Source organism: Callionymus lyra, chromosome 8, assembly GCF_982586985.1.
Source record: "Callionymus lyra chromosome 8, fCalLyr1.hap1.1, whole genome shotgun sequence".
In the NCBI taxonomy this organism is placed as follows: Eukaryota; Metazoa; Chordata; class Actinopteri; order Syngnathiformes; family Callionymidae; genus Callionymus; species Callionymus lyra.
In genome coordinates this window covers 13,713,022-13,727,886 of record NC_141825.1, presented here as the reverse complement: position 1 = coordinate 13,727,886, position 14,865 = coordinate 13,713,022, and the positions used below count along the sequence as shown (strand labels likewise).

The 14,865-nt window shown below is 40.4% G+C and overlaps 2 protein-coding genes across 2 annotated transcripts; both read left to right on the top strand.

Moving 5' to 3' along the window:
• The first annotated feature begins 2,016 nt into the window (after positions 1-2,016).
• On the top strand, positions 2,017-11,965 carry prr5a (proline rich 5a (renal)). Its single transcript, XM_087797492.1, has 11 exons — positions 2,017-2,153; positions 3,459-3,589; positions 5,629-5,754; positions 5,835-5,915; positions 6,968-7,016; positions 7,083-7,140; positions 7,688-7,779; positions 7,846-7,986; positions 9,782-9,917; positions 9,992-10,270; positions 10,333-11,965. The coding sequence occupies exons 1-11, from the start codon at positions 2,049-2,051 to the stop codon at positions 10,614-10,616; spliced, it is 1,482 nt and encodes a 493-aa protein (XP_087653618.1). The 5' UTR covers positions 2,017-2,048; the 3' UTR covers positions 10,617-11,965.
• Positions 11,966-12,720: 755 nt separating this feature from the next.
• Positions 12,721-14,839, top strand: tmem60 (transmembrane protein 60). Its single transcript, XM_087796816.1, has 2 exons — positions 12,721-12,858; positions 13,334-14,839. The coding sequence occupies exon 2, from the start codon at positions 13,359-13,361 to the stop codon at positions 13,761-13,763; it is 405 nt and encodes a 134-aa protein (XP_087652942.1). The 5' UTR covers positions 12,721-12,858; positions 13,334-13,358; the 3' UTR covers positions 13,764-14,839.
• Positions 14,840-14,865: the final 26 nt, after the last annotated feature.

Below are 14,865 nucleotides of genomic sequence, written 5' to 3'. Positions count from 1 at the left end.
ATGGTGACACTCTTCTTGGACACATTCTCACCCCAACACACCACAACAGGACGCTGGCCGCCACAGACTGGTAGAACATGCAGAGGAGTTTCCTGCAGATGTTAAATGATCGAAGCCTCCTCAGAAAGTACTGTCTACTCTGGACTTTCTTATACACATGGTCTGTGTTGCAGGAACAGTTTACTGTCAAGCCACACACCGAGGTACTTATAGTTGTCAAATATCTCCACCTCGTCGCCTCTGATGGACACTGGACGTGACTTTGTCCTGGACCTCCCAAAGTCCAAGACCAGCTCCTTGGTCTTTGTTCAGCTGCAAGTGGTTCCTCTCACTCCAGTCCAGAAAGTCACGTATAAGACTCCTATACTCGTCCTCGCTGTTGTCCCTGATGCATCCAACAATGGCAGTGTGTGCAATAGAGACTCCGCCCGGAATTGCAGCAGAAGTCTTAAGTGTATATGGTGAAGAGGAGAGGGGCCAGTACTGTCCCCTGAGATGCTCCTGTACAGTGTCAGACGTGATGCCCTTCAACCTGACATACTGTGGTCGATCAGAGAGATAGTCCAAGATCCAGGAGATCAGACCAGGGTCCACATGCATCTTTGTTAGTTTGTCCTGCAGAAGAGTGGGCTGGATGGTGTTGAAGGCGCTAGCAAAGTCCAGGAACAGGATCCTCACTGAGCTGTTTCCTTTATCCAGGTGTGAGTAGGTCCGGTGCAGGGGGAGAAGGATGGCATCTTCTTCATCAACCGCGGGCCGGTAGGCGAACTGCAAGGGTTCTTGTGCGTGCTGAACTTGTGGCCTGAGACGTTTGAGGACCAGCCGCTCCAGATCCAAAATCTTAACTGCTGTATATCCTTAAGTGTTTAGGGAGAACTTGTGTTTTCTGAGGAAGGTTTTTTTATTATCTTCTGAATCATTTCTGTTTTGACACTGTGACGGTTATAGTTACTTAACCTGCTTTATTACATGTGAAAACAAAACATTTTCCAGTGTATAGTTATTAATTAATCCCGGCATTGCTAATAAACAAATAAATAAACCTAATTTATTATTTATAATAAATAAGAGGCGTTTGTTAAACTCTTTATATGTACATTTGACAGCGAGGCAAAAATAACTTTATGTTATAATAAGTTACCTTATACATAATAAGTGTCAATAAGTGCCCATCGATCATATATCATCATCATCATCCACATCATCCTTATCATCCTCATCATCATCATCATCCACATCATCCTTATCATCCTCATCATCATCATCATCCACATCATCCTCATCATCATCATCATCATCATCATCATCATCCACATCATCCTTATCATCCTCATCCTCATTCTCATTCTCATCCTCATCATCATCATCATCATCATCATCATCATCATCATCATCATCATCCTCATCCTCATCCTCATCCTCATCCTCATCCTCATCATCATCATCAGCCACATCAGGGATTAGCACCAAATGCCAGCCCGGACAGATGGTGAGACGCCCGCTGTGGTAAACAACCTAGATTAAGGGTAACATGTGGCTGCAGCTATGGTCTCATATTCCATTTAGTGCCACCATTTTTAAACTGAAAAAATGAAAAATATATAATGAACAACTTAAAAAAGCACATTTAACATTGAAAAAAAAGAAGACATTATGTTAAATGGGATGATGATACAATTTTATGAGAGCAGATGTTTTGTCGCTTCAGTAGATGTGTCTGAGGTGAAGTCAAATAATGTATTTTCATACCAAACACAGCAATGTTTTATGATAAAATGAGCCTTCAATTTATTTTTTATTTATTTTACAGTTATTGATTATTAAATATGGGCAATATTAAAAAAAAAAAAAAAAAAGCTTCTTGGATTTGTCGTTCAACCATGAATAAATATCACACTTTATAATCCAGATATTTAGTTGAATCCGAAATAATGTTGCATTATTGATGGTGTGTCGTCTGCGCGTGCACGAGGGGCAACGAGGTTAACGCCGCAGCTCGTCAAAACAAAGCGGGCGCGCGCCTCAGAGGGAGCGGAGGTGCTTCATGAATGAGTCCAGCAGCGCGAGCACACAGGCGGGCAGCAGCGGCCCATGATCCCGCGACACTCTCCACACACCTTCTTCCTCTCTGCGGGAGCGAGACCACGGACACGGTGAGCGACCCCCCAACCCACCCCTCAACATGACTCCTCTCTCTCTCTCTCTGTCTCCACACATGTGTCGCATCTGTTCTTCCTCCATTTTCTCATCTGCTCAGGTAAAAAAAAAAAAAAAAACATCTCCACGTCCGCGCGGCGCTTCTGTCTGTTGCATGTCGGGCCATTTTGTCTCGAGAAACGCGTCAGTGTCGCGACATATTCGGGGGCCTGAGACGTGGTTGTAGGGGTACAGTAGGCGCCCTCGGGAGACAAAAGAGGGAGGGAAGAAAAAAAGAAAAAAAGAATTTGCTCCCCAGCGACGCATGATGTCGCAGACACGGCGAGAGACGCATCCCTGACGTGGATTCATGGATGAACCTAAAACACTTTAAAAATAATGTCATGGTTATTCATGTGTGGCTCGAGGGGGGGTGACGGGGAAAAGGGGGGAAGACCCCTCGTGTTACTCTTTGTCTGAGTGACAGTCCAGACGGGTGTGAGGCACGCTGGCCACCAGGGGGCGCGCAGATGAGTCTGAGTAGTTTGGATGACACCCAAACAGGGAGGTGTGTGTGTGTGTGTGTCTTGCAAGTCTAGGTTTCTACCAATGATTGACACATACACACATACACACACCCGCAACAGTGTTGAAATATCACCCTGAGGGACCCTGGGTTAAATCTGCGACATCGATTGATTTAAAAAAAAAACAAACAATAATACTGGTTTAAACCTTTATTTACAAATAAAAGGTACTTACTTAATAACTATATTTAAAATTAATTTAGAAAATAATAATACTTGTGAATTACAGACTCATTTTTTTTTCTGTCTTTATAAATATACATACAAGTTTTAGTTAATTCCCAAGGAAATGGACAATTTCAATGTATGCACACAATTAATACAATATACTAATGAATATGTTATTATATTAATTATAATATATTATTATTATAACATATAACATATTATAACTTAAACCGATTTTCGTTAATTTAGCAATTTAAATAAAGGAATTCAATCTATGCTGAATTGTATAAAGGTGTATTTTAAATTGTGATCAGTGATATAGGGACCATGGTGTAATTTCTAATGAAAAATAAATTTGTCATTTATAATACTAAAAAAACAAATCTAAATTGTAATCTTTATTAGACCTGTGTGAGTGCCTCTACCTTTTTGACTAGATGTTATCTAAAATGAATTTCTCGTTGTTTTTTTAAACTCACTCACATTGAATTTTGTTGTCTATTATTGACCTTGAAACTTCCTTTTTATTACTAAATTTGGTCGTGTAAATGTGTTTCTTGTGTCCAGATGCTTGATGGACTCCGGCGGAGGCATGGCTCCCGGCCTTCCCCCCGACCCCTCTCCCTCAACTTCAGCACCTTCTCCGCGCCTCCTCCGAGCCCGGATCTGGACGGCAGCAGTGAGCATCCCATCAGGAGGTGAGGATCAAGTTTTAGGATCAACGTCTTGCCGTCTCAGGAGAAGCCCTTCATTTAACCCGAGTTCTTGATTTAAATCAGCATCACCAGGATTCTCTTCAAATCCTCCAAATACTGACTTGTGTTCCAGCTGCTGTAGAAAGCCTGAGAATAAAGGTTGATCGAGATGTTACATTTTAACCCGGCAGGCTTTGGACTTCACTGCAGTTTGTTTGTTCTTCACTGTGTTTGCATCAGAACCTAAATATTGGATCTGGATCGATCGCTTTTGTGTTTGAGTTGACACAGAGATCTGGACCTTTGTGCTAGAGACACTTTGTGTCAGTGAAAACACTCCTTTAAGAGTTAAGCCGGTTTGTGATTCACCGACGGTCATGACTACTACAGGAAAGAGGGAGAGTGATCTAAGAGGTTTTCCTGGGTGTACAACCCTCTATGGCAATACTTTCTCGCTGGTTCTCAAGTTAGTGTCTTTATACAGGGGCAACGATTTGATTTATTGTGATACTCCAGGCACAAGGATATATTTTTAGTTTTGTCGACTACTTGACTCTGGTGTTGCAGAATTTACAGACCACATGACTCTTGCTTTTATTTCTTTTGAAACTAAAAATATTCATTGCTGAGATTTCACTATTCCTATAGCTGGGTTAAATGGAAATGGAGATCAAATAATTTAATTTATTGGAATATAAACCATAAATCTTCATCTTTATATTCGCACTTTGTTATCCTTTGAGCTTTGTTCTTTTTATTTGCACTTTGTTCATGTTCCTGTTTTTATGAAACTATTGTCTGCTGTGAACTAGGAACCCAATTCCCAGAAGGAGATCTCCAGAGGGGTTAATAAAGACTATCTAATCTAATCTAAAAGAACTAAGAAGACCTAAGAACTAACCAAAAATACTGTTTTGTGCTATTAAAGATCGATAGATTATTGTAAAAATGATATATATATATCGCCGTGTCCATATTTTTTCACACCCCTACTACTATATAAGGCGAAACCCAAGTCCAGTTGAGAGAAACCAGCAGGAATAGATCAACATTTTTTAAATGACAAGTCCAGAAAATACAATGGCACAAATACAAAGAGAAGAAAAGCGTCCACCGAACCAGGGAATTAAACAGGAAAACAACAGGGAACCTGAGAAGCAGAAAATAAAACATGGAGGTCAAAACACTAGCGAATGAACAAGAACAAACTAAGCCCACAGGCAAAAACACAGCAAGTCCTAAAAGAATAATCCACAAAAGAGAACAAGATAAACGACTACATCAAACCAGTGCAGGAAAATCTTGCGAGAGCTTTACACATACAGGCCTGTAATGTGTATGTTTTCCAGTTTAAAAATGAAATTTCTCAAACTGTTTTTATTTCCCCATTGTGGGTTCGACACCTGTGCAAAGATGAATGGGTTCGGATGAGACAAAGTTCAGATATGGCTACACACTGTCAGAAACAACAACAAGATGAAGTCATAACACACGTTATCATCGCCTTTGTCTAAACACACAGATTGAGTTTCCACAGAACGTTCAGAGTATTGACACGACTGCTATCACACCAGGAAGTAAACACGGGTTCATCCAAACACCGTTAGCGCTCACATCTGCGGGGGAAGTGGCAGAGCAGGAAACCCTCAATCGTCCGTTCTTGTAACACCGTTTCCTATCTGTGTTTTGGTTGTCACTGAGCATCATGAAATTCCTCCCCCGCCTCCTCCCACCTCCTCCCTCCTCACTGCTCAAAGCGTTTGTTGTTTATTCTGCATAAATATTATTTGTCTCAATCGTGGCATTGTTGCCGCTGGAGTGTTTGACCATCTTTGTCTTCTACAAGCAAGAGCCCCGCCCTCTTCTCTTGGCTCCTCCCACCCTGCTTTTAACAGCCTCCCCGAGTATCACTCCGTCCTACTTTCCCCTCCGTCTTGTCACATCCGTCTCTATACCTTCTCGCCGTCTCTCTTTGTCTGCCTTGACCTTCTTTCCCTCCTGCCGGCACTGATCCCTCCATCTCTCTCTCTCTCTCTCATGAGGACCCTGCACCGGCTCAAGTTGATGAGCTCGCCCAGTCTCAGCGAGCTGGGCAAGAGCGAGAAAAGTTCACCGGAGGACCGCGGGGAGAAGCAGAAGCGAGCCGGAGCCAACGCCACCTGGAACAGGTCGGTGGTGCCGCCGCCGCCGCATCATCGCTGCCCCTCCACTCGTGAGTCGTCACCCTCTTTTTTTTCCCTCGCTCCAGCATCCACAACGCCGTCATCGCCGTCTTCCAGAAGAAAGGTCTGGCAGACAACGAGCTCTACACGCTGAACGAAGGCGTGCGGTGAGTTCACAACACTTTCTCACCAAGCCTTCGCTCTCCCAGCGCTATAATTAGTTTAGTCACCGCTGGAGTTTGTTTGGGCCCGAATGTGTTATTATCTGTACGACCAGACGTTTGTTTATCAGCCTCAACGTCTGAACGTTGTTGACTCCTCCTGGAACACGGCTGCAAAGATCAACCTCTAGTTCAAGTATTTAAAAGAAGTTAAATTACAGCCAGATTTGAATGACAACTGAGAGTCTCCACATGAATAAGAGTGACTCGAGGGTCCCTTATGTTGATCTCATTAATATGTGTCTTCTTTCCATCTGTCATGTTTTATTCATGTTGAGTTGACCAAAAAAATCCTAAAATTTAAAAATGAAATTTGCCAGTTCAAGATACTGTATATACACAAGGCTAGATGAGTATTCAGTAAAATAACAATTCTAGTTCTGTGTTTTGGTCTGTAGTTTACAACAAAATAACCGATCTTATCACAGAAGAACCTGTTTTAACCACAGTGTGGTTTATGTGTTGTAAACCAGGATAACTTTTTTTTTTTTGTGAGATGAAAAGACGACAAACTGTAAAACCAGAAGAACAAAGATTCATCTATTACACAAATATAAAAACAGGTTGTAAACATGTGTTAAAGAAGCCCGGTTGTGCAGAATCATAACCGACGTGGCAACATCGCTTCATGCTAATGTCGCCACCGCCGGTGAAAGATATGATTGTAAATATTAGTTTTGTTCAATAACCAGTTATGTTTGAACATGGCATTAGCATTAAAGTGCAGATGTTCTTCAAAACAGTGAAACGAATGACAAGATTTTTAGATGATTGTCTTTTCCACGGCTAAATAAATGTTTATTTCTGTGTCCGAAGATTTAATTCACTGGCTGAATTTGAGGTGAATTTGAGGTTTTCTAAATCATCATCTAGAATGTATTAACATTCACATCAACGAGAGAGAGAATGTTTATTTCCAGGGTTAATAATTCTGCAAGTGTTGTTGCTGTGACCCCACTCACCCAACTCAGTGACATTCATATCTTTTTCACCCACAGACATCTGCTGAAGACTGAGCTCGGATCCTTCTTCACGGAATATCTTCAGGTGGGATCACAGGAACGAACCCTGACACTCAAATCAATCAATCAATGTGTGTTTCCCGGTTCACAGAACCAGCTGCTGACTAAGGGAATGGTCATCCTGCGGGACAAGATCCGCTTCTACGAAGGTACACGACTTCAATCGACTTTTGTTTTCGTTATATTTAGACGTTTGTCGCCGTCTTCCTTCGCAACAATACAAACAAATACAAATACTTCATCAGATAAGATCTAGCTTTATAGAAAAGCATTTAGCTAATGTTGTGTGTTAATAATGTTTGTTACCATCTTGCTTTTAATGTCTTTATTCTGTTTTAAAACTGTAAAACTTTGAGATTTGTTGCCCAAACGAAAAGTGCATTAAAAATTATATTCATTTAAACAAATGTTTTTTTAGTTCAAGTATTTTGATTGACTTTAACACAAATGGTAAAATGATGCAGTCAGTAGAAGAAAGTTTTGCTTTACAATCAAGTGGAGATTTGCACATGAGAAAAAAAACAATAAGAGAAAAATAAAGAATAAAATAACATTAAAAAAGAGAACAAGGGTTTAATTAATATAGTGAACAATTACACCTAAATTAATTGTTTTAAAAAAGCTGCATTAGGAGGCGTTAACTAACACAACATCATTTTTATATTAATGTTGATCTCTGGGTCTCGTGTTCTTCAGGTCAGAAGTTGCTGGACTCTCTGGCGGAGACGTGGGACTTCTTCTTCTGTGACGTGTTGTCCATGCTACAGGCCATCTTCTACCCAGTCCAGGTACCATCGTCCACCTCCGGCAGCAGCGATCTGTGTCTTGAGCTCTCGCATGTCTCCCGTGTGCAGGGGAAAGAACCCTCCGTGCGACAGCTGGCGCTGCTTCACTTCAGGAACACCATCGTTCTGAGTGTCAAGCTGGAGGACGCTCTGTCTCGGCCTCGCGCCCGCGTGCCCCCCTCAGTCACCCAGATGCTGCTGATCCTACAGGTGAGCCTCGACGTACACGTCACACATCGAACCCCTTTTAATGATCAGCTGTTAGTAGATGACAGATTCAGATGCAAATTTAGCTTTAATACGATTATTACTTCATATATTTCTGAAGAAACCTTGTGCATATGATTAACATCAAAATCATAGCATTAATAACATGATTTTTTGCAAAGTAATGCTCATAAACAAACAAAACAAGAACATTTTAAGGCTTTAAAGTATATTATTATAATTCAAACATTTTTGGAAAATGCTGTGGAAATGTATAATTTATTGTTTAATAAAAATAAAAATGTAAAAGAATTGTAGCTTATTATGAATAGACATTGGCAATTGACATTGAATAGAGAAATAAAAAAGATAAAAAAAAATGTAATTAATGAATGGCCTCTTTATAACAAAGTAGTTAAAACTGAAATTCACTTATTCTTATAAGGGCCAAAGGGATCAAGTCAAATGGCTGCGAGTGTGTTTTTCAACCGTTCGCTCAAGTGTTGCACTTCAGTTAATGTGTGACTCTTATTATGGAAAAAGGCCAAAGAAAGCATCTGTCAGCTGCTTTTTTTCATGAAGTCTGGTCAGCTTGTGTCGTCTCTTCATCTTCCCTGCAGTAAAACTGCAGCACAAGGAAAAGTGTTAAGAGTCAGTGATGAAGATATAGCTAGATAGATAAAAACATAAAATATAATACTAATTATAGAATATAATGTAGGTTAATACACAGTAACATGCCATAAACAGCGATAGATAATCTTAAGACCTGGATAGAAGCCCTCGGAGGTATCAAATAAAGTGTTAATAAAGTTTTTTTTTTTACCAAATATATACTTTTTTCTTCATGGAATATTTTCTATTCCTTGTATTTGCAGTGGTGATGGACACCATGTTCTTTTTTTATCGGCTGTTATGTAATATGTAACTGAAACCCCTGGAGCTCCGTGTGCTATTATCCTGCCCTGACTCCGCCCACTTTTCAACTTTACAAGTCATTCGGAACCGTGTTGTGCTGGATCAGCCGTTCTCAGGGAGAAAAGCAGCATAATCTTTATTTTTTATTTCAATCGCTGAAACAATATAAAGATATAAATATATATTTTTTTGTTTATTGAGCTTCTATTGACGTTTGCTGTTCACAGTTTTGTGTTTTAGTTTTGTGCTCATTTCATCAATGAATGTCTTGATGGTTCCTGTCGTTCACCAGAGTGAAGCAGTTATTATTTGTTACAATTTGACAAAGAAACTTGGAGGGAAAAGAAGGAGTGAGATAAATATGTCTGAATATTCATGAAGAAAATAAAATACATCAATATGTAGAATAGAAATTACATTAAAAAAAGATTTATATCAGATTAACAAATTCTTTCTACAATTCGTTTTAAGAAAAAAACAAGTTATTAAAAAACAAAGGGAAAATTGGATGAGAATAATCTATTAATATAAAATATATAAAAATAGATACTGACTGTTAATGATTTTTCTTACTAAAATCTCTCCAGTAAACATTTTTGACAATTTAAAAATGAGTAAGTTTAGTTAAGTTTGTTGCTAAACTAATATTTAATATGGGCTGAAATGTTGATTTAAACTATGAACTTATTCAATATTAAATAGTGTTTATTAAAACATGTTTTATTTATTCATAACGATGAGAAATGAGTGAGTAAAATGTTGTGGTTTCAAAGAGAAGCTCAACAACAAATCTGCTGATGTGACTCATTTCTAACCTGCTGCAAGTCTCGGCCTGAAGTCACATGATCCCGTCTTTTCTCCTGTAACTCGACGCCCTCAGGGCGTGCACGAGAGCCGCGGCGTGAACGAGGAGTACCTGAGGCTGGAGTCTCTGGTCCAGAAGGTGGTCTCGCCGTACCTGGGCACGCACGGACTGTGTCCCGGGGACGACTCTGAGGGACGCTGCTGCGTTCTCGGTGAGACACTTTCTACTCAGTGCGGCCGAGGCGGCGGCGTGTCGGTGTGATTTACTCCCTCACTGACTTCTCAGACAAGCGCCTGCAGTGGGGCTGGTCCAAGTCCGCCGACCAGCTCTCCAAGAACCCGGTGGTACGATCCAAGAGCTACAACATTCCGCTGCTGCTGACCCCGGTGGCCGAGTACGACCCGGATGCCGGCTCCGTGGGCAGCGGAGGAATCAGGCGTCACTCGGCCTGCGAGATCATTTCGTGCCTGGAGGAACAAGGACTGGCTTATGCTGACCGGGCCTCCGGTCCAGACCTGACCGGCTCCTCCTCCAACAGGCTGTGCGTCGGCTCTCACTACAAGGGTAGGTTGTTGCCGTCGCACCTCGTCCCGTCCTCCCGGTCTCACCACGTCCTCCGGTCGCAGGTCTGACGCCAGCGGGAGGAAGCGCCATCGACCTGCCTCTGTCGTCGCCGTCCCTGCTGCTCTCCTCCGGGCCGCTGCACGGCACCGAGGCCACCACCACCGTGACGGACCTGGGCAAGGCCGCGTCCTCCTCGCCCCCCAGCGAGTCGTCCAGCCCCGAGACCATCATCGGGCAGGTGCTGGAGTCGGCCGACTCAGACTCGGACGGGATCTTCATCGATTTCCCGCCTCACTCCTCGGAGTCCATGGGGTACGGTCGCGAGGGCCGCCAGAGCACCGTGTAGCTGTGGTCGCCCCCCCCCCCCCCAGAGCTGTTGAAGACTCGTCTTCAGAGAGTCTTTCACTTTAGGGTACTTTTCTTTTTCACTCCACCTCCATGCTGCGTTCACTGACGATCAAAACCTTGTGATTGAAATGTGAGATTCAATGAGTCGGGTCACTCGATGGAGGAACTTTGTTCTTCGCATTCGAACCCTGACCTGACCTTTGACTCTTCACTGAACTAGACTTTCGACCAATTACATTTCCTCGGGGGCCACGTTATAAACTGTGACTGTTGGGAGCCAAAAGAAAGGAGGAAAAAAAGCCTTAATATGTTGTGAGAAATAAAATAAATTAAAAATTTGAAGGACAAAAATAGAAGTAAAACGTTGGAAAACAAATAAGTATATTTCTAAATAAACAAGTAGGTATTTATAGTTCTATACTGACCTTGTGAGGGCCACATTATAAGTCAAAAGGCGGCATGTGGTCCCCGGACCAAACTTTTACCAGGTTTGTTTGATGCTCAACCGACAGGAAGTAAAAATGACAAACCAAACATGTACATTTTCATCTTGTTTTTTTTCTCAATAAGTGGATTTAATCGGTGACTTTCCAGCCGGGATTAGGATTTTGAGTGTTTTTATTAAAAAAAATTTATTATAATAGAAATGTCAGAATGTATCCGTCCAAACATTTCATTTTAGAATTATTTATTTGCAGCAAATGTATGTTTAAAAAAAAAAAAACATCCAGGCAGCTGCTGTAAAAAACATCTGATCCTTATTTAATTAATTTCAATTTCAGAGTCATTTAATGAATCCCAAATCATACTTTGTCTAATCTTGTGATTAACAAGAGCATTGTGTTCCGTCCACAAACATCAACAACATTGAAATGACAAGGTTTCCATCGTCATCCATCTCAGTTTTGACTGTTCTTTTACGTAAACTAATCGTGTTTTCCTTCTTCAAACTGAGGACTGTTAAGCTTCAGCAGAGTTCAAATGCAAAAGTGGCTTCTGGACCAAACATCAGTGTGACGGCTCCGAGAGGAACCGGATTCTTCTGTTCATTGTTTACATTTGACCAGGACATGATTTTTCAACTGAATGTTCGTCTTACACTGTAACCACCACTACGTTGTACATAGAAACTGCAGATTAGATCTTAGGACAGCTGGAAAAATGTCAAAGTGAGCTTTTATCTGGTGATTTCTTATAAGGGCTTTTTCAAACTCAAAACTTTTTCAACCATGTTTTACCTCAAGTGTTTTGTATTTCAATTTTTTCGACAATCTATGATGTCTATGGAATTGTACTTTGTATTAATTTGTTATACTAGCTGGGTGGAAATAAACACATTTGTAAAACGTTGGCTTGACTTCATCTTTTTATCCTTGAACGCATACAAAGAAACAGTTTCTCAGCTCCTAGTGAATTGAACGAGCTATTGCTCTGTTTTTAGAATTCTTTATTTATTTCAAATATTACTGACTGTTTTGGATCAATTTAATACCAATACTATAAGATCATAATTAAAGTAAAAGCCTTATTCCCATCCTGCAGTTTTAAACACCACCAGGAAATGTTTAAATTGTCTGGCTATTACAAAAACACTGTTTCTTTCAAAGTTACTGTTCCTACTTATGTTGACATTTTGTTTTGCTCTATTTTGGTGATTGAATAACATTACGACCTCGAAAGGCACGATAGATGAGAATTTGTTTAAAAATATATTTTTAATTTTTTCATATTGAAGAACATTTTTAACAGAATTGTTACGTGTTAGCTTAGCTGGTCGCTAATAATGCTAGCTAAATTCCCGCTAATATAATAAATATATCATTTTATATATAATTTTATAAATAAATAATAAACGACGCCTGGGTTATAATGACCAGCTTAACATTAATATGGAATAATATCTGAGTTGGGAAAACATTGTTTAGGGGTCATGTGTATCTTAGATCATCTGACTTTCTTTCAAAATTACGTGATTTTATTTAAATGGAAACACATCCATTGATAAATAATTATTTAATGTCTTGAGTTTATTTTGTTAATATAACCATGGGAAAGAGGGCTTTTATTTTGAAGGTTTTAGGTTGCGGAAATGGCTTGCGGAAGTTAGCTGCTAGCTGCTGGAGCTTCATGCTAGCGTCCTGATATTTCACTGTAACATGGTTTGTTAAACATTTTTGCCTTTTCTTTCAACGTGTTTCTGGTCAACTGCGATATTTGGATACACACTCCAGAAGATATCGGTAAGGAATGTGTTATATTTATCCTGCTTGTTGTCTTATTTTATATCTACGATGTGATCTCGTTATTGGTCTTAAATGACTGCTCGTTCCTTCTGATGGTTCTATTTTAATAACGTATGTTTACATTTATTCACAGAAGAAGATCATATATTTTACTCGTTGACATTAACTAACAATTGACCATAGTAACGAAAACAAGATAACTCAGTTTGTTCTGACTCTTTATTTTTGATTAAATCTGTTTTCTTGAACGTGATTTTCATGAAGGAGTTTAAATGAGTTACACTAGTATACTGTGAGAAATACAGGTCGTCTTTGGACTTGAATAAACCATACATCCATTCAATCGTTCATAAATAAGCAACTCTGTTACTTATTACGTTGAAAGACTTAAATAATTATTCTAAATGCTTACATAAATGCATAAAACAAGTGTATTTTCAAGTCATGTGTCACATCATCGGCATCATCGCAGGTCTGGCTTCGGCCAGTTGATGTAGATGAAGATGTCTCTGGCCCAGCGGGTGTTCCTGTCCTGGATCTTCGCCCTCATCTTCCTCATCATGCTGGTCCTCAAACTCGACTCCAAGATCCACTGGAACTGGTTCCTCATCTTCCTCCCCGTGTGGATCTTCGACACCATCCTGATCCTCATGCTGGTGGTCAAGATGGCGGGACGCTGCAACCCGGACTTCGATCCGCGAGACGGCGAGCAGAGCCTGACGCGGAAGATCTGGTATCTGATGGCCCTTCTGCTGAAGCTGGCCTTCTGTCTGACCCTGTGCTCTCGTCTGGAGAGGCTGACCAACATATGGGCCGGCGTGGTATGCGTGCCTCTGTGGGTGTTGATGGGCGGAGCGCTGGTGGAGCTGGGACACAGTGTTTTCCACTACAGGAGGGACTGATGGCCCCCAAGCAGACTGTGGACTGACACCAAATTCAGATTGAGATTTTGCAGTTGTAAAAGTTGATGCTCCTGAAAAAAAAAACAACCACCTCCACCTTTTTTTTTTTTTACATCCATTTCAGTGAAACTTCTGAATGTTTCTCACGCAGCCTGTAAATATTGTATCCATCGCACTATATTAAATTAATGTTTTTTTTTAATGATCTTTTGTCATTTATTTGGCAATCGATTGTCATTAGTGTGTCGAGTAAGACATTTAAGCGTCGTAAATAAGAGCCACTTCTTTAATTGTGTCACCCTTATGTTGGAGGAAGGTCAACAGTCCTAGAACAAGGTCAAATCTAAACCAGATCCTCTTGTGTGCGGTTTAAGATAATCACTTCATACGATACCCGGTGAATGCTAATCTTTAAAAGACATTTTTAAACTTGAATCGTCTCTTTGCTGCAGGCTAGAGCCGTTACATGATATGATTCACTAAATTGAGGGAGGGGCTGTAGATTTCCACTGGAACAAGAGACAATGTCTGGACCGAAAAAGCAATAAAAAGTCTCTCGAGAGGAAACTGATGCTGCAGGTGGAGTCATGAAGAGGAGACTCGAAAGATGTCACTGATATTTGAAAACTTATCAGGTCTAATGTCTTACGGGTTTATTTCAATGTTGACCAGAGTGACCAACAAACCAATAATTTAAAAGTAGATTTGTGGAGCACATTTATTCATTCCAAAGATGAACCTTGGTTTCCCATTACGCTGCCAAAACCCTTCTCCAAGGACTGGTCATTCAGGAACTGGTTTCATTCTGCCTGAACCATCTGTTCGATTACATCCCGAAGACACAACCAGTTTTCTTTACAACCTTGATTGAACATTCCTAATTTCCCAAAGGAATTTTCTTAAGGAATAATTTAAACGATATCTATTGTGGACCCTTCCTGTGTTAGCTAGATGTACATACGATCTTATCGTCACCAAACCATCTTCATTCTGTCCAATCAAAATGCTTTTTCAATAAAAATAAACAAATGGTCCAATCTTTAATAAAGTGACCGTCAATCATTAAAAAAAAAATCAAATAAACATTTAAACTTCTGCATTC